Here is a 21542-nt window from a genome sequence, read left to right as displayed (position 1 = left end):
CTGGGCCGGAATCTTGCCTAGTCCCCGCCCACAGCCTGCCGCCTACTTGCCCCGCCTCCTCCGTCTCAGGCCGTGCTTCCGCCCATTTCCATGCTCCGCCCCGCGATGGCGCCTGAAGACCACGAGGGGGCCGCTTCTCTGCTGCAGAGTTTCGAGCGCCGCTTCCTGGCGGCTCGCGCGCTGCCCTCCTTTCCCTGGCAGGTGGGCAGCGGGTGTCGGGGTCGAGCACCGCAAGCGGAGAGGCCGGGCGGCTCGGGCCGCCTTTGCTCACCGCTCGAGCGGGGGAGGCAGGCGGGACCCTTCTTTGGTGGGGCTTGCAGGGTCACGAACCGGGATGGATTATTTTAGCAACTTTTAAGCCAGTGATCGATCGTTTTGGCTAACTGCAAAACAGCTTTGAAAACTAACCGTGTTCAGACAGCAGGAGCTGCTCTCCTGAAAGGGAGGCTAGGTCCCCATCCGAAGGGCAGGCAGCAGGCAGAATCGCCTCGGACAGAGTTGAGATTGAAAGGGGGGCTTCCTGGCAGTCTGGGAACGTGCAGCGCAGGCACGAGGCTCCTTTAGAGCGTGCTTAGCTGATAACTCCTGTGCCGTGAGCTCACCGGCAGGAGTCACTTGTGAAAGTAACTTTTATTCGTTTCATTATTGCCTCCGTGTGCTAATGTAGGCCTAGTCCTAGAAGCTTCTTGCCTCCATACAATCTAATCCAGGCCTAGAATGTTTTCAACTTCTGAGACATAACTGCTGAATAAGCTCACCCTTTCTAGTTCTTTCTGAGCTCATAGCTGGCTGGTTCCACTAAGCTGTTCTGGCTCAAACTCCTCTTCCAGCTGACTTATCCAATCTGGCTTCTCAGCCCTTACATTTATCTGCTTGGCTGCAAACTAACTCCAGCAATCTGCTCTAATCTTCGGCTCCTTCTCTTCTCTGGTTCGTTCTGTCTTCACCTTTGTCTAGCTTATTCTCTCACTCAACTCCCTTCTGTGTATCTGTCCTGATAAAACTGCCTCTTCTCAGTCTCTGTTACTCCCTTAGGTAGCTTCCCTTTCCTCTCTCTACTTTTGAGAGTTGGGCATATCCTCGTCTGTCAGATCTTTATCTTATTCATCATTTTTTTCTGCCACTCAGTTAGACATCACTTTCAAACTTGGGTGCTTCCTTTTACAAACTAACTTTACCTTCATTTTTTGGGATTAAAAGCATGAGCCACCACGCCTACACCTTAGCTTTTCTTGACCAGAAACTTGCTCTACACCAGGCTGGCCTTGAACTCAGAACTGCTTGCCTCTTTCCAGCCAGATCACACAGACCTAAAAGATCTTTGGATGTGATCTCTTGCCAGAGCAGCCATGTTCTGAATTAAAATTCTTCTACAATCACTGTAGATTTGTATTCCTCCAGAGTCCACCCAATTTAGGCAGTTATATTATTTCACGAACATGAAACATTTTTGGTCTTAACACGAAAATGAAACCCTAAAAGCATAAAGGTCCTAACTCTATGCCAAGTGTAATAGTTCATGTGACTTGCTAAGTACTTGCTCAGGGTTGCCCACCATGCATGGCACTGGGGTCTGCTGTCACTCCATTTGACAGGTGTTTAAAAAGGAAAGGGTCAGAGGCAGAGCTCTGGCCAGGCAGACCAGCTTCTTGCTTAGAATCCTAGTTCAAACCCTTACGGGCTGTGGGACCTTATAAGTGGCTACATATCTGTGCCATAATTTCTAATTCGTGCAGTGGAGGCTACTGATACCAGCCTCTTGCTGCCGAAAAGCTGGGCTTTTCCTTTGCTCAGCTAGAGCTCACTGGTAGACAAGTTCCAGTAGTGCTGATCTCTGATGGCTGTGTTTTCCTGTGCCAGCTGTAGGCAGGCAATTGCAGCTTTCTTGCATATGGGGCCCTTGGTCCTTTATGGACCTCTGGAATTCCTGGCATATTTTGCCTGCCATCTTCTTAGCAGGCCTAGATACTGGATTTCCTCAGCGGTTGGCAGTAGCCCTTACAAACGTACAGCTCTCGTGCAGGCCTTGGAAGTGCGGATTCCTTAGCTTGTGACCATGGCCAGCTGCCTGGCCACCTTTACACTTCTGCCAGCCACTGTCGAGCTGCCCCAGCCACTGCTGCTCTGCTGTTCGTGCCTGCTTTCGCCATGTTACCAGCTCAGCCTGCACTACTGCAAGAAGAGACCATTCCCAAGAGGTAGCAAGGAAGGGATCCTTGCAGTCCACTCCCTGCTTTAGCCACTGCAGCAGGATTTATAGATATTTGAACCAGTCACAGCCTTGCCTCTTAGTATCCCAGCCATCCTTCCATTAGGTACGAGGAAGTGTGCTCCCTGTCTGTCCCACACAGAAATGAGTGCAGAGTAATAGAGTGTGCACCCAGGTTTGTGAGAGCAAAAAGTCTGGTGTAAAATGTTTCAAGCAGCCTGGGCTGAGGCTGCACCTCCAGGAGCCATGGCACTCAGCTGTGGTTGCCTAAAGGTGTTTATGGAGCACTCAGACAGTCACAATGGGCCTAAGCTGCCAGTGACTGGCGGTCCACTGGCGGTCCGTTTGCTGAAGCTCCACCTTAGGGAGCCACATAGCCCCAGGCCCAAGCTGTTGCTTGCGTATATAGGAAAATGAACATAGGAGTGCTTGCACCAAGAGCCTAATGACTTTATGGTGAACAGTGATTGTGTGTTTAACAGCCTTAGCACTGTTGCGGCCCGAGGGGCAGCCCCTCCTGTGTTTCACTGTGTGGGAGTACTGGAATACAAACCGTGGCTCCCACCTGGCTGTGGAAGCGCACCAAGTGTTGACTAGCCGTTACTGGGAACTCAATATTCACTGAATGCAGTCCATGAGCTGCATACCAGGGCACGTCAGAGCACATTTGACACCAGCCCTGCTCAGACATGAGACAGTACGTAACCAAAAAACACCAGGCAAAACCACGTGTGGGAGCTCACACCTGTAACCTCAGCCTGGAGTGCTAAAGCAGGAGAATCTCTGAATTAGAGCCCAGGCCCAGCCCAGACCCTGTCTCAGAAGGATAAAAGAATAAACAGGGAAATGGCAAATAAACTAGTCATCAAAGACCTACCTAAAGAGGCAACATTTGAACTGCTACATGAGCCCTACAGCAGTTGGCCATAGGATGGTCCCAGAGAACAGGAAGTAAAGGTCTTGTGATAGAAACATGGCTGCCATGATTAAGAACAGCAAACTGGTATGACCATAGTGGGATGAGGAATGAGACTGAGTATAACTGAGGTCAGAAAAGGGTCAAGACAGGTCTTAGAGGACCTGTTAGGACATAGTGAGGTGCTCTGACGATATGAAGTGGCTTGTTGTGTGTCACATACCTGCCCTGACTGGAGCTGGAGTTGCTGTGAGAAAGATGGCATGGCCAGGCTTGGCCCCCGCATATCTGAGTCCCCATTCCATCTTAGGTGGCAGATCCCAGGCCTTCATGCTGTAACTGATTCTTAGCTTACCAGCTCAGCCCCAGAGCTGCTGTGACCTGTAGACTCCTGGGCAGCCACATCTGATGGAATAGAGAGTTACTCCTCTCATACTCAGCCGTACAAGGCCCGTGACATCAGACTGAGTTCGTCTCTGGGGGCTTCCACTTCAGATTGGTTCCAAGTCCTTGGGCAGAGATCACTGATGCTCTTGACCAGCCTGTTCCACAGCAATGTAATGTTGATGAGAAAATGCCCCTAGGATTTATTTCTCTCTCTCTCTCTCCTTGGAACAGAGCCTAGAAGAGAAATTAAAGGAGCCCTCAGGTTCTGAGCTGCTGCTGGCTATTCTTCAGAAGGTAAGAATCTCAGCATCCCCAGACAACAGAGCCAAGGCTCACGTGTATCCTTCCAACACCAGTGTCCAGAGAACAAAATAAAGCACTTGTGTTGACACTGCATATGGGCGTCATCACCTCAGACAGCTCTGGCTGTTTGGTTATTAGTGGATGAAGAAGATACTCAAATAGACAACTACACAAGATGAGGGAACCTAGAATATAGTTGTTGTTTTTAAGACTATCTCTATGGAGTGCTACTCTGCCATTTTTTCTAGAAGGCTTTAACTTTTAGTTTGGGTTGTTTTTTGTTGTTTTTTTTTAATATGTGTGTGTGGGTGTTTTGCCTGCATGTGTGTCTGTGAAACATATGCATACGGTGTCCTTGGAGGCCACTAAAGGGTGTCAGATCCCCTGGGACTAGAGTTAGGCAGTTGTGAGTCACCACATGGGTTCTCTGGAAGAGCAGCCAATGGTCGTAACCACTGAGCCATCTCTCTAGCCCAAACCTCTTGGATAGTCTTGAACCATGGTGATGACATGTGACAGATTATTGCTTCCAGTCTTTGTTTGTTGCTTTGAACTGTTGTTCTTTGCATTTAAGGCAAAAATAAGAAAGACCATCTTGCCTACTCAGTATCAGAGGCAATAATGGGGTGTGGGCTCAGTGATAAATGTGCCTGTGAATGGAGGCCTCCTGAATCAAGAACAGATTACACCATCACATCCTGTGCCTTGACCTTCTTAAGGGTTCTGATTCCCCCTCCCCAGAAAGAATCACCAGAGGAGGATGTTTGCGTACAAATTCAGGGAAGACACAGACATTTACCCCCAGCTTGCCAGCCCACACTAGGGGCCCAGACCAGGAATTCTTGCTGAAACAGGGCCAATTCAAAGTAACACTGAGCTATACTGGGAGACCTTGTATCAGAAAGATAAAGGGGGAAAGGAAGGAGGAAGCAGGCAGGCTTCGTCTTACAGCCAGCCTTCCATGAGTGACCCAACAAAAATTAGAGCATATTGCTTTAAGATCTAATGGGGTTATCCATCAATGAACCTTCACTAGGAAGCCCTGAAGGCCTTAAGGCAGCAGTTTCCAACCTGTAGGTCATGATGTGATTAGAACCCTTATTTAGAGCCCAGACAGGGACTAAAGCTATAGTTCTCAACCTGTGGGCCGCAACCCCTTGGGACACCTAAGGCCATCAGATAATACAGATATTTACATTACAGTTCACAAGGGTAGCAAAATTAGTTATGAAATAGCAATGGAAACAATTTTATGGTTGATGAATTAGATTACGGGGTCACAGCATTAGAAAGGTTGAGAACCATTCACTGCCGTAAGGGGATCCTGAGGCCCTCCCAAGGCAGCAGGCTGCACCTTCCAAGTCCATTCCATCTCCTGCTTCCTGCTGGTCCTCTGACCTTTCAAAATTGCCAGGCCAGAGCCACCAGGGAGCTACCCCACACTGGCTGGAGACCCTGCTCCTCACTCTGGAGGCTTCCACTGAGGCATTAGGCATCTAATGCCTGTTCAACCTCATGACCAAGCCTGCTAGGCACCTAGGCCTCACAGCCAGAACAGGCATCTGGTAGGTCTGGCTCCTGCCACTGGGCCCTCACCTCCTCCATGAAGCCATATACCCCGACTTCATCCTCCAATGTCGTTCCTACCTGGCGCCCTGAGTGGGCAGGAAAGGGCCTATGAGTTCAGGTCCCTACCCAGAGCTATGCCACTATGTGGAAATGTTTTAGGGAAACATCTTAAAACTTCATCCTAAATTGGTAGTGGCATACCCATAATCTATGACAGGGGGATTGCAAATTTGACGTCTGGGCCATCTAGCAAGAAGCCCAGAAGAAGACTGTCTTGCAGATGCCCAGGGCTCATACCCATTGTCCCTGTACACCTTTGCAGGAACATCAGGCCCCTTCTATTGTGTGAAGCTTCCCGGGCACTAGGGCGGGTCTTTGTAACAGCCACCTTCTTGTCTTCTGTTGTCTAGACTGTGAAGCACCCCGTATGTGTGCAGCACCTGCCATCTGTGAGGTATGCCCGCTGCTTCCTCTCGAAGCTCATCAAAAAGGTCAGTGATGGGCAGTGGCTGCTGGGGCCAGGCCACGAAGGGGAGCACAGAGTTCCAGAGCTCTGCCAGGCTCCAGCAACCCCACCTCCCTGCACACTGCTTGCTCTGTAAGCCCTGAGTCAGGGCTTCCTTGCAGGAGGCTGCTGGGGGGGTGGGTATGATGGGAGGGCAGGGAGGGACTGGGCAGGGGAGAGGGACCAGGGCTCTCAGCTGCAGCTCAGGTTGTCCTTCCCACCAGACATCCCTGCCACTGAATGCCTTCTCCTCCCCCATCCTACCAGCCATTTCCTGGCTGGCCCATGCACCCCTGCTGGAAGTCTGAGCTCTCACAGCCCCTTCCCAGATAGTTCCTTGTTATTCTCCCCACTGGGCTGCTGGACAGGATCTTCCCAACCTCTGCAAGACACCTTTGGAGGACACGTCCACTGTATACAGCCATGGAGAGAGCAGCAGGCCAGCTTCAGTCAGCCCCTGAAGCCAGCAGCTGCGCACCGGGCTCAGCCCAGGTGTGGTCCTTGCTTCTGTATCACCCTGGCCCAGGCCTTGGCACCCCAGCACTTTTGCAGGCTCTGGCAACACCGGAAGAAACAGGCCTGTGAGGCCTGACGAAGCCGTGCCTCAGTGCCACCGAGAGGTAGCGCAGGGCTCACATGAACACATCATCTAAGGCCAGCAGCGCACTCTCCTGAACCCTGCTGCCCTAGGCCCTGCCTGCCTGCTCTCCATACCTCTTCTTGAGGCACCCTCCAGTACACTTCCAATTTTGTTAATTTGAGTTCTAAGTTGTTTATATGCCAGCTTACCTCCCACTCTGAAATTTCCCTCTAAATCTGGCAAAATCAGGCTGTAATGTGGCTCAGCTCTAAGTGCTGGCCCAGCATGCACAAGGTCCTAACATCCGTCCCCAGCACCATAAATACTGAGAAAGCCGCCCAATCCTGTACCGAGCAGACAGAAGCAAGGGACACAATGGTTCTTTACGAGGGTCAGTGTGACCTCTCAGTTAAGGTTCACTGTCTTTTCCCAGCATGAGGCTGTGCCCACAGAGCCTTTGGATGCACTGTACGAGGCGCTGGCAGAGGTTCTGATGGCCAAAGAGTCCACCCAGTGCCACCGGAGCTATTTGCTGGTATGAGACATACATGTTGCGTTGTGCCTACCCTCACCCCCCCACACACACACACTCTTGTCTCTGCGATTGGGTCATTTCAAAAGTATGAGAGGAAGGGGACTGCGTGGCATGGGACCCGAGATTGGCTGCTTTCACTCAGCACAGTGTCCTTGAGGTCACCCATACTGCTGGGTGTACCAAGCCTGTTCCTCTCCATTGTTGAGCACCCTCCCATGTAGACATACCACCTTCTGCTCAGCCGTTCACCTGCTGTGGTTTAGGTCCCACCAGTCATACTCTGATAGTTCTGTTTATTCTCTTTCCTTTCCCTGCAGCCTTCAGGGGACTCGGTCACGCTCTCTGAGAGCACAGCCATCGTGTCCCATGGCACCACAGGCTTGGTTACATGGGATGCTGCCCTCTACTTGGCAGAGTGGGCCATTGAGAACCCAGCAACCTTCGCCAACAGGTGATCTGGGGGCACAGGGCAGGGCACCGAGGCAGGTTGGCGCTGGTACAGTTGTGAACAGGTCCCCGCCTCCCACTCAGGACTGTCCTGGAGCTAGGCAGTGGAGCTGGCCTCACAGGCCTGGCCATTTGCAAAGCATGCCACCCCAGAGCATTCATCTTCAGCGACTGTCATGGCCAGGTGCTTGCACAGCTCCGTGGAAACGTGCTCCTCAATGGCTTCTCCTTAGAGCCGCACACTCCCATTGACTCGCGCAGCCCGAGGGTGACGGTGGCCGAGCTCGACTGGGACAAGGCGGCAGCCTCTCAGCTCTCTGCCTTCCAGGCAGACATTGTCATTGCAGCAGGTAACGTCGCAGCAGCAGCACTCGGGCAGGAGGGAGCAGTGGGCGCTGCAGGCAGGGACACCCTGGGCCTCCCAGTGACGTCACAGCCCACACTCCAGAGTCTCAGGTCCCTCTCTGGAGACAGCTGCTCTCACTGTTGTGGCCCTGTCCATGAATAACCAGTTGTCCCCAGAAGCCTTAAGATGAGCAGGACAGGTGCTAGTAGGGCAGCATACTAGCATGGCCTGGAGTATCTTGCCTCAGCTGCCCTGAGGCAACCCATTTCCCTCTCTGGTCCTATAATGAAAACTAAAACAGCCCCACCCACCACTCAGTCTGTTCCCTCCATTGCTGGGACAAACAGCCATCCTGGATCTGCAGGTGGGATAGACTGGCCATGCAGCGTGTGGTCCTCCCAGGGCTACATTCATGTCTTTACCTGTTGACACCACCATGCTGGGTCGTTAAATGGGTGGCAAGGCCCAGTACAGAGAACGGAGCTGAGTGGCCCCACCACAGTGTCCATGCTGGCTCTTTGCAGATATGCCAAGGATTTACTATAATCACCAAGGCCATTTGGCCTTGGCTATCCCACCAGTATATCTGGGCCCCAGGTCCCTGCCCTGTGTCCTTCAGAGATGACAGAAGAACACCAGCCTCTTATGATACAGAATGGAGTCTTTGAGAGAAAGCAGTGTTTGTGTAGGCCACCAAAGAGCCCTCCTCCCTGGCACAGCAGAGATCACCTTCCCATAGCACACCCACAACAATTGGTTCCCCAGCAAAAGCTCCACCCAGGCTAGGATCCGCTCCACTAAGCATCTTCTAAGTGAGGAAGGGCACAGAAGCAGTGCTAGCACAGGAGACTCGGCTGTAGCGGCCTTTAGAAACCCTGCCGGGGCTTCTTCCTGTGTAACAGCACATTATCTTAACACACCACTGCTCCCAGGCCCTCAACCCAAAGTGAGCCCCACACTGTTTGCAGAAGCTGACGAGAGGCCCTTTCAGCTAGTCTTTCCCTTGTAGATGTGCTATACTGCCGGGAGGTGACACTGTCACTGGTCAGAGTCCTGAAGATGCTCACCGACTGCCAAAGGAAGAATGCTCCTGACGTCTACGTGGCCTATACCGTCCGCAGCCAAGACACTGGCAAGCTGTTTGTCACAGAGCTGGGTCAGTTCCCGACCTGTGGGCCACCATTCTGTCCCTTGGAGGGCTTAAAAACTGAGCTGGCATTGGCCTTGCTCATCAGCATCCTTATCTGTTCTGTGGTGACATTCCTCTGAGGCACAGCCAGGCCTACAGAGGCAGACATTGTTTGGGCACTCTGCAAGAAGAGAAGCGGAGGGGGGGTGCTTAGAAAAAGGATAAGGACCCCACCATCTGTGGAACACAACTGTGAGCCTTGTCTGTCCTCCAGTCTGATACTCAGCAGCACCTGGGATGGGTGTCCTGTCATCCTACCTTATCTGTGAAGACACTAAAGCACTCAGAGTGTGGCCCAGGCTCCCTCCCACCCAAAACCATCTCCATAGCCCCTGCATGCCAACCAAGACACTCCACACATATGGTACAGTATGATGCTATCCTAGCCAGGCTCCCTTAGCAAAGCCTCTCCAACACCTGTCCACTCACCTGCCAGTGTCTGGACAGGCTGACAGGCAGACTCCCCCAATGAGCACAACACTCCCAGAACCCACTGATGGAGCACTGAGGGCCCTGCCTATCCTTCAGATGGATGCGTGCACGCGAGCGGGCACAGCCTGCAATGCATCTTCCCTAAGAAAGGCACAGAGTACCACAGAGCAACATGTGCCTGATTTCACTAACTACGGGGACCAGGGACCAGCTCAGTGGTAGTATATGTGCCTGCTGTGTGCAAGGCTGGATTCCATCCGTGAGACTGAAAAAAACAATTAGAGCTAGGAGGAATTTGTAGAATGCATGCCAGCTTGTTTGTTATACTCAGGTTGTTTATTATAAAGCCTCTTGTTTTGGGCCTGGGCTTCTTTAAACTACTAGCTTTATTTATAACACAGATGTAATTAGGAAACTGTCTTGGCCCAGTGTTTGCAAACCTCATGAATCCAGGCAGCTGCAGTTGGATCATAGCTCCTCTCTTATGCCAACTGACAGGGTAGACAGGTGCAAAGTGGTGGGCACCTCAGTGGGCATGGTAGGGGAGGTGGCCACACCCACTGCTGCTGTTTAAAGCCTTGTCCTCAGGCTAGAGAGAGATTGGTAAGCAAAAGTGCTGACTGTACAAATGTAAAGACCCAAGTTTGAATCCGCAGCACCCCCGTAAAAGTTGGGTTGTGGCCACGAGCACCTGTAATTCTCGGGCTGTTGGGGACAGAGAGAAGGGGATTGCTGGGACTTAAGGAAATGAAGCAGAAAATGGTAGAGCAGAACCTCTGCTGTCCTCCTTAGACGGAGCCTACCCACAGGAGTCTACATGGCCTGGAAACTTGTGGCCCAAGTAAATCAGTTTGATGCACAGCTGTGGCCACAGCCCTGCACTGACAGATTAACTTCCTGTCTCCAAAACTGCCCTCCTAAAGTCTCTATACTCTGTCTAGATCGCGCGGAGATCTCCTGGGAACAGGTGCCCCCTCACACCGGCAAATTGTTCCCTTATGAGGAGCACTCGGCCATCGTAATCCTGAAGCTTATGCTGAACGGGCAGCATGGTGTTTGAAGGCAACTGGAAAAAATGAGATCACCGTCGTGGGAAGAGTCCATGGGAAAGCTGAGCTGAAGAGGCTTCAGTTGAACGGGAATACTAAATAACAGACCACAAATGTACAGTAAGCACGGGTTTTGAGTTCTGGTGCCTTCCTCAGCAGCTCATCTGGAGTGGACACAAACTCAGGGCAAGCATTTCCACTGTACAAATAAAAACATAATTTATCAAGTATGACTCCTGCCAGACAGCTGAGGCCTGGCTCAGCCAAGCCCAGTGAACACAGGATATCTCAGAGCTCATGGCAGCCCAGCAGAACCAGAACACAAGGAATGTGAGGGTCCAGAGACAAAGCCCAGGATCTGAGTAGTGGTCAGGGTCACAGAAGTAACAAAAGTACTCAGTACAGAAGAGACTAACTACTCAGGCACCAGATGAAGCAGTTTCCAGACCATTCATTTTCCAGACACTGCCTACTGCTGTCCTTAGGCTTCTGGCCACCAGGTGGCACCCAAAAGCCCTGGCTGTGAAGGGTGGGCACTGGAGGGTCAGAGCCCTAGCCTCAGCCTGCAGTTATCTGTGAGTGACCAAAGGGAGCACAGTCCGCTGCCAGCTCTCATCCCATCGCAGCTGCTCAGACTGCCGGAGCTTCTTCCGGAACTGGCTTAGCTTTCCAGCAGGGTCGGGAAAGTTTGAAAAAAGCATCTATGGGGAAAAAAAAAAAAACAGGAACTTAGATCCCCATGCCAGGTCCTTGCTCATTTCCAGCAGCACTCCTCACCTCATTGGACATTAAGGGATAGATCTCCACAGCCCTGCCCTGGAGAATGTCCAGCCACTACCTACTGTCCTCCCTTTCCCTTCCATCCTCAACACAGTCCTCAGATGCAGGAAAGAGGGAAGCCACAACAGCTCTGCTTTTAAGGTCTCTGTCAGGGACTAGCAGACTGTCGCCTTCAAGCTGAGTCTTGCCAACCTGGTGTTGTAAATAAAGTTTTATTGGAACTCAGCCTGTCTGTACATGTCCACAGCTACATTGTGATCTGTATCAGGATGGAGCTGCAGAGTTCTCACAAAGACTATAGACAGAGACCAGTATAGAACAAGTCCCTTGTCAGAGATGAGAGAACATTAGTTTTATACAGATAGACATACCCTCTGCAGAAGCTCCCTTGGCCCGCACTGTCCCTAACGGGCAGCAAAGCTCCCATCTTTACTGTAGTATGGGCTCAACAAACACAGGAAGCAGGGGTATGTATGTTTGTGCCTAGCTCTTCCAGCCCCTGGCAATGTGAAAGACTGACCAACAGCCCAGGCTGACAGACTACCTTAGAGACTTCTGCTCCCTCCCCCTTCCCCTTTCCTCTATATCCCAGGATCCCACCACAGCTGTCCTCATGTGGGAAAAAGGGATCAGGGAGCTGGCTCAATGACAGGCTTCAAAAACACCAAGCCCCATAGGGAGTAGGGCCACTACCTGTAGCTGAGTTGCCAACTCCTCAGCATCCCTGAAGACCAGGCCATTCTCTCCGTGTCTTACGAGCTCATGCAAACTGCAAGAGAACAAGGGACTTGAAATCCAGCTAGAGAAGAAAGGGAACCCAGGTAAGCCACCACTGTCCCCTCCGGTGAATGGCAGGTTGGCCTCAGTGTTGTGGGATAGTGTTTGGACAGGAAAGCCTACAAGGGCACATGTCAGAACTGTTCCTGTGCCAAGATGGTTCCTGTGTTTTTTTGTTTTGTTTTTCTCCACTCTAGCCTGAGGGCTAGGGACCCAACAAGCCTGCCTTTGGCTCCACACATTAAGGGTAGTTTTTCAGTCACTGGGAGATTGGATCCTGACAAGCCCTGACCTTGGCTCACACAAGGGCTTCCCATCCAGAGACTGGTCCCTAGCTAGCAAGCTGCAGCCTGCATGCTCACATCCACTCTGGCCAGGGAAAGTGGAGTCCAGAACTGCATTGGTGTGTATAATTCCCATCCACTTGTGAGAGCTCAGCCATAGAACAGAGAGATGTAAGCCAGGGAACTGCAATGACTCCGGCCTCCTTTCCCTTCTCACAGCATGAGCCTGAGTAGAATGTTAACCACGAGCAAATTCCAGCCGTCCCTCATCCCTCTGTCCATGCAGGACTATTCCAGAAGCCCCTTGTATATTCTCACGCCCCTTCTTAAACTACTGTATTTGCATATGATCCACATAAACCTACTCCATGCTTCACATCTTCTCTGGATGACAGCTAATATCCCAGCAATGGAACAGGGATAAGAACCTGTACCTACATGTTGATAGACACGATCAACATACTCCTTGCTAGTTTCTCCCTGAGACAGGCCAAGCTGGCTTCAAGCTCAGGGATCCTCTTGCTTCTGCCTCCAGACCTCAGGCTGTGCTGCTTTCTAACACTAACTACATTTTTCATAGGTGAATGGCATGTTGTGGGACACATACAGGGTGTGGATGTACCAAGATGACTGATCCTCATCAGGGCTCAGTGGAACCACAGGCCCCAGCTGCTGATCTAGAGTATGCCCCAAGTAAGGCTGGATATCTGCTCCTACCACTTGAAGTTCACAGCACACACAGGCAAGCAGCACCCAAACATATCCACCACCTTCATGGGCAGGTCCAGACCACTGGAGGACATGTGTAGACAGACACCCAGGTCCGCTGACCCTGCAGAGACAGTCAAGACACTAGGTCATTTTCCCAGGCCTACACAGTGAGCCCTAGACTCACTGTGGAAATGAGCCCTAGTGGGTATCAGCCGTCCCTGAGACTGTCCCTAAACACAAATGGCATAAGCTGACCAAGGAGCCAGGCAGCCTAACCAGAGGCAAAAACATGGCTGACCACTACATCCTGTCTCACGCAGCTTAATGATTAAAGTTTGTTTTCACTTGTGTTGATTCACTGTTTCCACTTAGCCCTGATTCCTTTTCAAAGAGAAAGCTCCCAAGCAGTCACTGTGATCACATTGTTTTATGGCTATGGCTGTGGTTCATTCGGCCTTGTCAAGGACACCACCCGGTGACCGCTTCAAAATGACTAGAGGAGGGCTGGCAAACTTGGCTTAGCAGGTGAAAGTGCTTGCTGCCGAGGCTGCCAACCTGAGTCCCACTCCTGGACGCCACTGTGGAAGGAAGAGCCTTCCTCTAAGTTCTCCTCTGATTGTCACATACTTGGCATGGCACAAGTGTGTCATCCTCCTATCTACGCACACACACGCACACAATAAATAAATGAATGAAAAAAATTATTTAGAGTGCCATTAGAGTGGCAAATTTTGGTGTATGTGTTTTGCCAGAATTATTTTTAAAAGAACTCAAGATTAAAAATGTAGGGCAAGTTGGGCATGGTGGCACACACTTTAATCCTAAAGCACTTGGGAGGCTGAGGCGGATCTCTCTGAGCTCAAGGCCAGCTGGAGCTACACAGACTATCTCAAAAAATAAAAACCTGAAACAAAAATGAAAAATAAAAAAAAATCAAAGAAACCAAATCTACAACAGATCCAACAAAAATCAGGTATCAGCAGAATGAAGTAGAGTACTCATGTAAGCCCAGCAGTGCAGAGGCTGAGGCAGGAGGATTGTATAAGATCAAGCCCAACCTGAACTGTACAGTGAAATCTTACAAAAAAGGGAGAAAAAGGAAGGGGGAGGGGCAGACACGGTGGTGCAGGCCTATAATCCCAGCACTCGGCACTGAGGCAGGACACTCTGCTGCAAACTCAAGGCTATTCTGGATCCTGCCTCAAAGATTACAGGGCAAAACAGAGGTTGGTAATATCTTCCCTGTCTGCCCTTGTGAGATAGTGTGGCCCTCTATCTTCCCCCTGAAGTGTGCCCTCTCACCTAGCAGCAGCGGGTAGTCCTCGGCCTCCAGCCACGGGGTGCAGAACTGGACATGCTTGAGGTGCTTCTGGCTAATGAGATGGCGGTAGTGCTCTCTGAGAGGCCCCTTCCCTTCACAGAGAAGAAAAGTCACTGCCATAGTCGCTATCCATCACTGCCAGTGTGCAGGTCCTGCTGTTCCAGCCCTTGACAACCCTTTCCTAGGACCACACCCACCAGTGGCCCCATCAGACCCTGACATCCCACAGCCAGGATACTAAGCATACCCCAGCCAGTTGGCACCAGGCTGCAGATTGCAAGAAGGTCTAGGATAAATGCCAGGGTGCCAGCAACATGGACACAGCATATCTACCAAGTGACACAGAGACTGTCCGGTCCTCACAGGGTCCCGTGGGAACCTGGCTTCTAGGGAGCAGGAGGAGGTGGCTGCCTAACCCTGTGACTGAATGGAGGACACACTGCTTCTAAAGTACAGAGGCTAGAAGTCCACTGGGAAAGGATAGAGTTCGGGAGCCTCAGGTTCCCTATGCATCAGGGGCATGTAGAAACACTACCCCAAGGGCCTATGACATATGCCTGTTCCAGCTCAAGGCCTGCCTGGATACAGAGTAGGTTCAAGGCCAGTCTGGACAACTTGTAAGACCCTGTCTCTACACATAGAAAAACAAAAGATAGATGGAGATGTAGCTGGGTGGTAAGTCAATTGCCTAGCATGGGCAAAGCCTTGGGGAGGAAGAGAGAAACTACCTGGAGGACTGAGGTGATGAATAACAAGACAGTGCCCTACAGAGGTGTTCATAAAGGCTATGTGCCCATTCATCTACTGCCTCCACCCTTCCAAAACTGTAACATGGTGGTCCCATCAGTACCTGTTATCACACAGACGAGGGAAGGAAGGCTGTCTTCACTGAGCGTTAGTTGCTCAAATTCTGTTTTTTAAAAAAAGACAAAACAAGGAGAACATAAGATGGTTAGTGAAGTGGGGAGGCTGATCCCCTGGGGGCTGCTAGTAAAGATACATTCACACTGAGGGTCTAGCCACTCAATGACCATGGAAGAGCAGTAAGCTTCCCGTGCCCTCCCCTACTGGCTCAGGCCGGCCCACCCATGACAACAGGGACAGACCACAGGGCAGGCTTCGACAAAAGGCCAGGTAACTGCCTAGCAGCAGCCCCTGACAAGCTGTGCTGCTGATGCAGCCACACACCTACTTTCTAATGCTCCCAGCAGGATGGAGAAGTCCTCGTCCTCTACAGAGAGAGAAGAGAGAGGGGTCATGGGCTGCCTCCTTCCTCCCACCCTACTCTTACCCCCTTCCTGGGATGCCAAAGCAAGCTAGGCACACAGGCTGGAGCACACAGGCTGGGCACACACCCTAGGTGCTGAGGGGAGGCAGACCTGTCCAGCTAGTGCTGCTCACGAGCAGTGCTGGCCGCCCATCCAGACGCCTCACCACGCCATTCTGACAGTCCCTCTCAGTGAAGGCTGACCTCTCCATGTTGGGGTCCGAGGGCCCTGAGCTGAAGAATTAGAGAAAAGAGATGAGATTCTAGACATCATGGCACCAGAGCAGAGCCACAGGCAGGCCACAGGCTCTCAGTCATTTGGCACCCTATTAATCTCATAGATCCAGGTTGCTGGCACTGAGGCTACAGAAGCTATACCCACTCCACCACTCGGGGCCACCTCCACAGGTTCCCCACTCCACCTGGTTAGCATCCCAGTGAGGGTGTACTGACCCACCTCCCAGAAGCCATGCTCGGATCCCAGGAGCACACACTGACACAGGTAGAACAGTAACAGGTGCCTTCTCTGCCCAATTAGACAACAGGGGACACTTAGGTCCCCTGCCCCACAAGAACCCACTGGCAGCAGGACAAGACAGTACAGAGCTCAGCAGCCAGTTTCCTAAAGGACCAGAGAGTAGACACTTCAGGCTTTGTGAACCATAAACTGTTGTGAAACTGAGTTCCTCTACTGCAAGTTGGGAGCAACCACTGTTTTTAAGGTAAGGTAAGGGCTTGCTATGCCGCCCAGGCTGGCCTCAAACTTAGAATTCTCCTGCCTCAGCTTCCCAAGTGCTGGGATTGTAGCCATTCACCACTACACTGGGCTTCCAGCAGCCACTGACAACAAAGGTGAATGTGTAGGCTGTTCCAATAAAACCTTTTGACAGCAACAGGTGGGAGGCCACAGCCTTAGTTTGCTGCCTCTGGATGAGTGGATCCACAGGTCTGCAGGAGACCAGGACAGCAGAGAGAAGGGAGACATACCAGCTCTGGAAAGGTGAGTAAGTGCGGCTCAGCTTCATAAAGAGCTCATGCTGCAGTTCCAGGGGTGTCTCCTTAAAGAAAGATGGTGGCTTGTCGTAGACAGTCACAGCTCTGACGTGAGAAGGGAGTGGGAAGAGAAAAATCTAAGCAAGAGGACACAGCAGGATCCCAAAAAAGCAAGGGAGCTTGGGGGATCCCACAGACAAGAAACTTGAGAATTCTTTAGAATAGTGCAGCTTTTTAGCACCAAAATGTTCTAGGCCACACAGAGGGGAGGGGAAAAAAAACCTACTGCCTCCTCCCTGGGCTTCTAAAAACCCGTAACCATCTCCCGGGCCTGAATACTTCAGCACAGCACCACAAGTGCTGCAGCTCTCACAGCATACAGCATACGGCTGATGGGCATCCCGCCCTACATACCTGACACGCCAGTTTTCTGCCAGGTCCTCCCGCATAGCATTGGTCACACACAGGTTCAGGTGGGACAGGCGCCCAAAGAACTTCTCATACCTACAAAATGTCTTGGGGATCAGCAAGGAACCCTGGGATGAGCCTAGATGCCACCCCAACCTCCATATGACTTGATACCCCTGAGTAGCAGAAGGCCAGAGCTGGGGACCCTTGAACCTGTCAGGATGGTGCCATGAGTTCCCTGTAAGTTACTCTTTCAAGCCTTCCTCTTCTCTCACTGTTCAGCTTAAAAGGAAACAATCCCCACAAATCCAGTCTCATGCAATAAAGAGGAAAAACCCAATTGGGGCCACTTGAGCAACCCATCCTGGACCTTCAGGGCTGCAGCTCTCTCACTGTGGCATGAAGGGAGTTCAGTGATGGTGAGACTTCATCCCAACAGAACAAGGAAGAGGGAGAGCAAGCCAAGGCTACTAAGCTAAAGGCTGGAATGTGGCTCAGCTGGCAGAGTATTTACCTGGCAAACTCAAGGCCCTGGTTCTACCTCCAGTGCTAAAAAAATGATCCATGGCAGTATATGTCTATCCAAACACTCAGGAGAAAAAGACAAGAGGATCAGAAGTTCAAGGTCATTCTGTGATACTCAGGGAGTTTGAGGCCAGCCTGTGATAGACAGTGTGTGTGTGTGTGTGTGTGTATGAGTAGGGATGTAGCTCAGTTGGTACAGTGCTTGTCCATAATGCATCAAAGTCCTGGCTTCCATCCCCAGATCATCATAAAGAAGTATGAAGCTGGGTGGTGGCGTCTGCATTTAGTCCCAGCACTCAGGAGGTAGAGGAAGCTGGATCTTTGTGAGTTCAAGGTCAACCTGATCTACAGAGAGAGTTCCAGGGGATCTGATACCCTTTTTTGTCCCCCACAGGCACCAGATAAAACACATGGTACACAGACAAGCCGACACCACCATCTCCACCACCACCCCAGGGCTGTTTTGTTTTAAGTAATTTTTAAAAATAAAAATAAGCCAGAAAACATTAATTACAAAAAAATACATAAACATAGAAGCTGGGTATGATACACGCCTTTAATTCCAGCACTCAGGAGGCAGAGACAATCAGATCTCTGTGAGTCCGAGGCCAACCTGCTCTACAGAAGGAGTTCTAAGAGAGCCAGGGCATAGAGAAACCTTGTCTCAAAAAAGACAAAAAAAAAAAAATTACTGAAGTGGGTGTGGTGTATTGTGCCTGTAAATCCCAGAGTGTAAGCAGCTTAGAAAAGAGAACTGACATAAATCCAAAGCCAGTGTGGGTAACAACGTGAGATCGTAGCTACCACCACAGTTATTCAGCCTTTTCTTCCCTCCGGATACAGAGAAGGCTCTGGAAGGGAGCTCCCTGCAGCTGATTCCTGACTTTCTTCCTGTGTGGCAAGAGGCAGCACCACTCTCAGCCCATTCTAATTGTACAGTGTACTTAACAAAAGGTGATGGAGACAGAGTAGGAGACACGGGGCCTGGACTGCAGCCTGGCATGGAGACAGTGCTCTGGACAGTCAGAAGGTGCCTGGTCTGCTGGTCCTATGAACAATGAATCCCAGCAGGCAAATGGAAAGAGCACAGCTAGCTGACCCCAGAGCTGCAAGTATATGATGAGACAGGGCAGCAAGGACTGGAATGGAAGCAAGATCCAGCCTAGATCCTCTAGATCCAGCCTGTTCCCCCAAGCTCTTCTCCTCCACCCCCCTGATGAGGACTCAGGGGACCCACCCACACCCTCTCACCATTTGGCCAGCAGCACAATGGGATGCCGGGGGCCATGTACCAAGCCCATGATGGAGTAGCCATAGTTGTGCCAGTCAATGACCAGTTTGCTCCCACAAATGCAGCCCACAAACCAGCAGACTGCGATGGCAGGCAGACCAGGGGGGTTCTAGGAAAGAGAGACTTGGAGGCAGTGTAGGAAGCATAGACCTTGGCCCATGTAGTCCATTTGAAGGAGTGACCACACAGCAAAAAGACCATGATCTACAAGGCTCTTATCGGCCAAAAGGCAGAAGGAAGACCCTCTCCACTATCAAACAAAACAAAGAAACAAAAGGAGTAAGAAGTTAAAAAGAAACTAACCTGCCCAATCTGGAAACCCCAAAATCATCAACAGTCACTTGAGTTAAGGCAATGGCTCAGTAGGTAAAGAATCTGCCACACAAGTGTAAGGACCAGAAGAAGGTGTTTGGTCCCCTAGAACCTGAGTTAGAGACAGTTGTAAGCTCATACTGTAGATGCTGGGAACTAAACCCAGGTCCTCTGCAAGAGCAGCAAGCCAGTACTGAGCCATTTCGCCGGCAACGTCTACACTCATGATTATTTATTTTTTAATATTATTGTATTTATTATTTGACAATTCCATGATTGTATATATGATTTATTTTGATCACTCCCCATTACCCTCAGCCTCCTCCCAACCTTTCAATAATTCCTCTGTACCCTTTTTTTCTTCCCAACTAGTCCCCCTCCTATTTTCATGTCTTTCTCTTTTTTTTTTTTTTTTAGTTTTTGTCTTTAGTGACTGAGTTTAATTAGAGTTAAACATGGGTGTGAGGTTATTTACTGAGGAATGGGCAATTTGTTAGTGGATACACTGGGGAAGAAAAATGGCCCCACTCCCAACAACCACTAATAGCTCCTCTACTAGGGATGGCTCCCCTATGAATTCCTCCCTGTCCATGCTAGAATGTCAGCAGGCTAGATCTTGTGCTGGTCTTGTACAGGTAGCCACAGCTGTTGCACATTCATAAGTGCAACATCCCTCCTCATGTTTTTTTATAGTTTGAGCACTGTGTGTGTGTGGACTGGAAATTAAATCCAGAACAGCAATAAGCCACACCCACAACCCAATTTGTACCTGTTTAAAAGGCCAGCAAGTGGACTGCTACCAGTGGTTCTCACAGAAGGAGGCAGCAGCTAGCACGTACCTGGAGGAAGACGTAGGCTGCAGGGTCTGTGCACAGCAACTTCCACAGCAAGTACACTGCCTGAAAGACAACTTTGACTCCATACTGGAGAATTCGAGGCCCGGCTGCAAGTCAGAAAACATCCATCTCTACAGAGGAGCTCTTGGCAGTCTGCTAGTCCCCTCATCTCCATAATACATAACCACCCCTCCCCAGCCCACCTACCCCTAGTCAGGAACCTAGATTTGCCTGGTCCTACCTCCCAGACTCTGAAGTTCTGTCAGCTTCACAATCTGAATCCTATCATTCTGCAAGAGCTCATCTCGAGGTTTGGAGTCTGCAAATGCAAATGTGCAAGTATCAGGTACCAGAAGCAGCCATCAAAGTTACAGCCAGCAGGATGTGTTCCTTCACATCTGTAATTCCAGTGCTTGGAAGGATAAGGTAGGTGAGAGGAGAATAACACTTATCAAAACCTCTCTGGTCACCTGTAGCCAGAATGGAAAAATGAAGTCACTTTGTGTTCTTCTACTAGAATGCCTTCGAAAGGCATTCATCATATCCACCTTCTTTAGCTTGATGACTAGCAGGCAAAGGGGACTCAATTAAATTGATGAAGAGTAGACTCCCGGATGGCAGAGTCTGCGTCAGTCCCACTCCACCCACGCCCTGGGATAGCACTCCACACAGGAACCAATAAGAGTTATTTCCACTTTCCCTTAGATGGAGCTGGGCCACCCCCTAAATTCGCGGATAAACTCTGAGGTACTCCGCATATGTTCGAGATAGTTATGAACGACCCCCCGACACGGTATCTCTGTGTCAAAACGTTCAACATCTGCGGGGCTTCGTAATTTTAATTCCAGCACTTTAAAGGCAAAGGCAAATTGATCCCCGTGAGTTCAAGGCACTCTGGTCTATACAGTGAGATCCAGACCAGCTAGAAGCTGCACAGTGAGAGTGAACCCCGGCAAAGCCATCAACATGGGGCATAATGAGGGAGTGGACACCTCTGCCGGCATCTTACGGAACAAGAGACAGCCCCAGCTAGAAAAGCTCCGCGGCTGCATGAAGGATATAGAGAAACATATGGTTTGTCAACTCAGTGACAACGGCAGCATGAAGAAGTCGTGCCCAGCACCAGGGTTCCAGACCTAAGTAAGACCTTGCAAACCGATTTCTTCGTAGTACTCATGTATGCTTAACGACAGCTGACGCAGGCTGCTCTCATACACCAGAAAGCAGAAATCTGGGCCAGAACAGGCAAGGGAGGAGCACAGCCGCTCCCGCTTACGCCCCAGAACAGGAGAGCTAAAGTCCCCGGGTGGGCCTCCCTCCCAGGTCCCCGCCACTCACTGTAGAACCCCAGCAACGTCACCGAAAAGCCGCTCTGCGCCAATGACAGCGCGTGGTACTGCATGCGGGGGCTGCGGCCCACGTCGCCCAACACCACGACAACCACGTGCTGGGCCCTGCCCGCCTGTCGCCCACGTTTCCACGCGCCCAGCAGCAGCACCGGCAGCAGCAGCGACAAAGCCAGCAGCGCCACGCAGGACGCCGCCATCTTGGCCGGCCAGGGCCAGGCACG

General features: G+C 51.0%; 2 protein-coding genes across 3 annotated transcripts; one reads left to right on the top strand and one right to left on the bottom strand.

Annotated features, from left to right (window-relative positions):
* The first annotated feature begins 55 nt into the window (after window positions 1-55).
* On the top strand, window positions 56-10694 carry Eef2kmt (eukaryotic elongation factor 2 lysine methyltransferase). Its single transcript, XM_021637363.2, has 8 exons — window positions 56-201; window positions 3744-3806; window positions 5795-5875; window positions 6903-7004; window positions 7322-7455; window positions 7536-7801; window positions 8807-8953; window positions 10360-10694. The coding sequence occupies exons 1-8, from the start codon at window positions 91-93 to the stop codon at window positions 10476-10478; spliced, it is 1023 nt and encodes a 340-aa protein (XP_021493038.2). The 5' UTR covers window positions 56-90; the 3' UTR covers window positions 10479-10694.
* Alg1 (ALG1 chitobiosyldiphosphodolichol beta-mannosyltransferase) lies at window positions 10661-21542 on the bottom strand. 2 transcript variants are annotated; one of them, XM_021637357.2, is made up of 13 exons: window positions 21311-21542; window positions 20214-20291; window positions 19976-20079; window positions 18785-18933; window positions 17015-17104; window positions 16595-16705; window positions 15720-15841; window positions 15533-15571; window positions 15191-15250; window positions 14322-14432; window positions 13026-13140; window positions 11941-12016; window positions 10661-11168 (listed from the first exon to the last, which is right to left on the bottom strand). In XM_021637357.2, the coding sequence occupies exons 1-13, from the start codon at window positions 21516-21518 to the stop codon at window positions 11037-11039; spliced, it is 1395 nt and encodes a 464-aa protein (XP_021493032.1). In that variant the 5' UTR covers window positions 21519-21542; the 3' UTR covers window positions 10661-11036. The 2 variants fall into 2 exon arrangements, with proteins under 2 accessions (XP_021493032.1, XP_060220098.1); XM_060364115.1 differs by lacking the exon at window positions 18785-18933 and having other exon boundaries at window positions 21311-21373.

Source organism: Meriones unguiculatus, chromosome 11, assembly GCF_030254825.1.
Source record: "Meriones unguiculatus strain TT.TT164.6M chromosome 11, Bangor_MerUng_6.1, whole genome shotgun sequence".
NCBI classification, from domain to species: Eukaryota; Metazoa; Chordata; class Mammalia; order Rodentia; family Muridae; genus Meriones; species Meriones unguiculatus.
The sequence above is the reverse complement of the archived record's forward strand: the minus strand, read 5'-3'. Positions and strand labels throughout refer to the sequence as shown.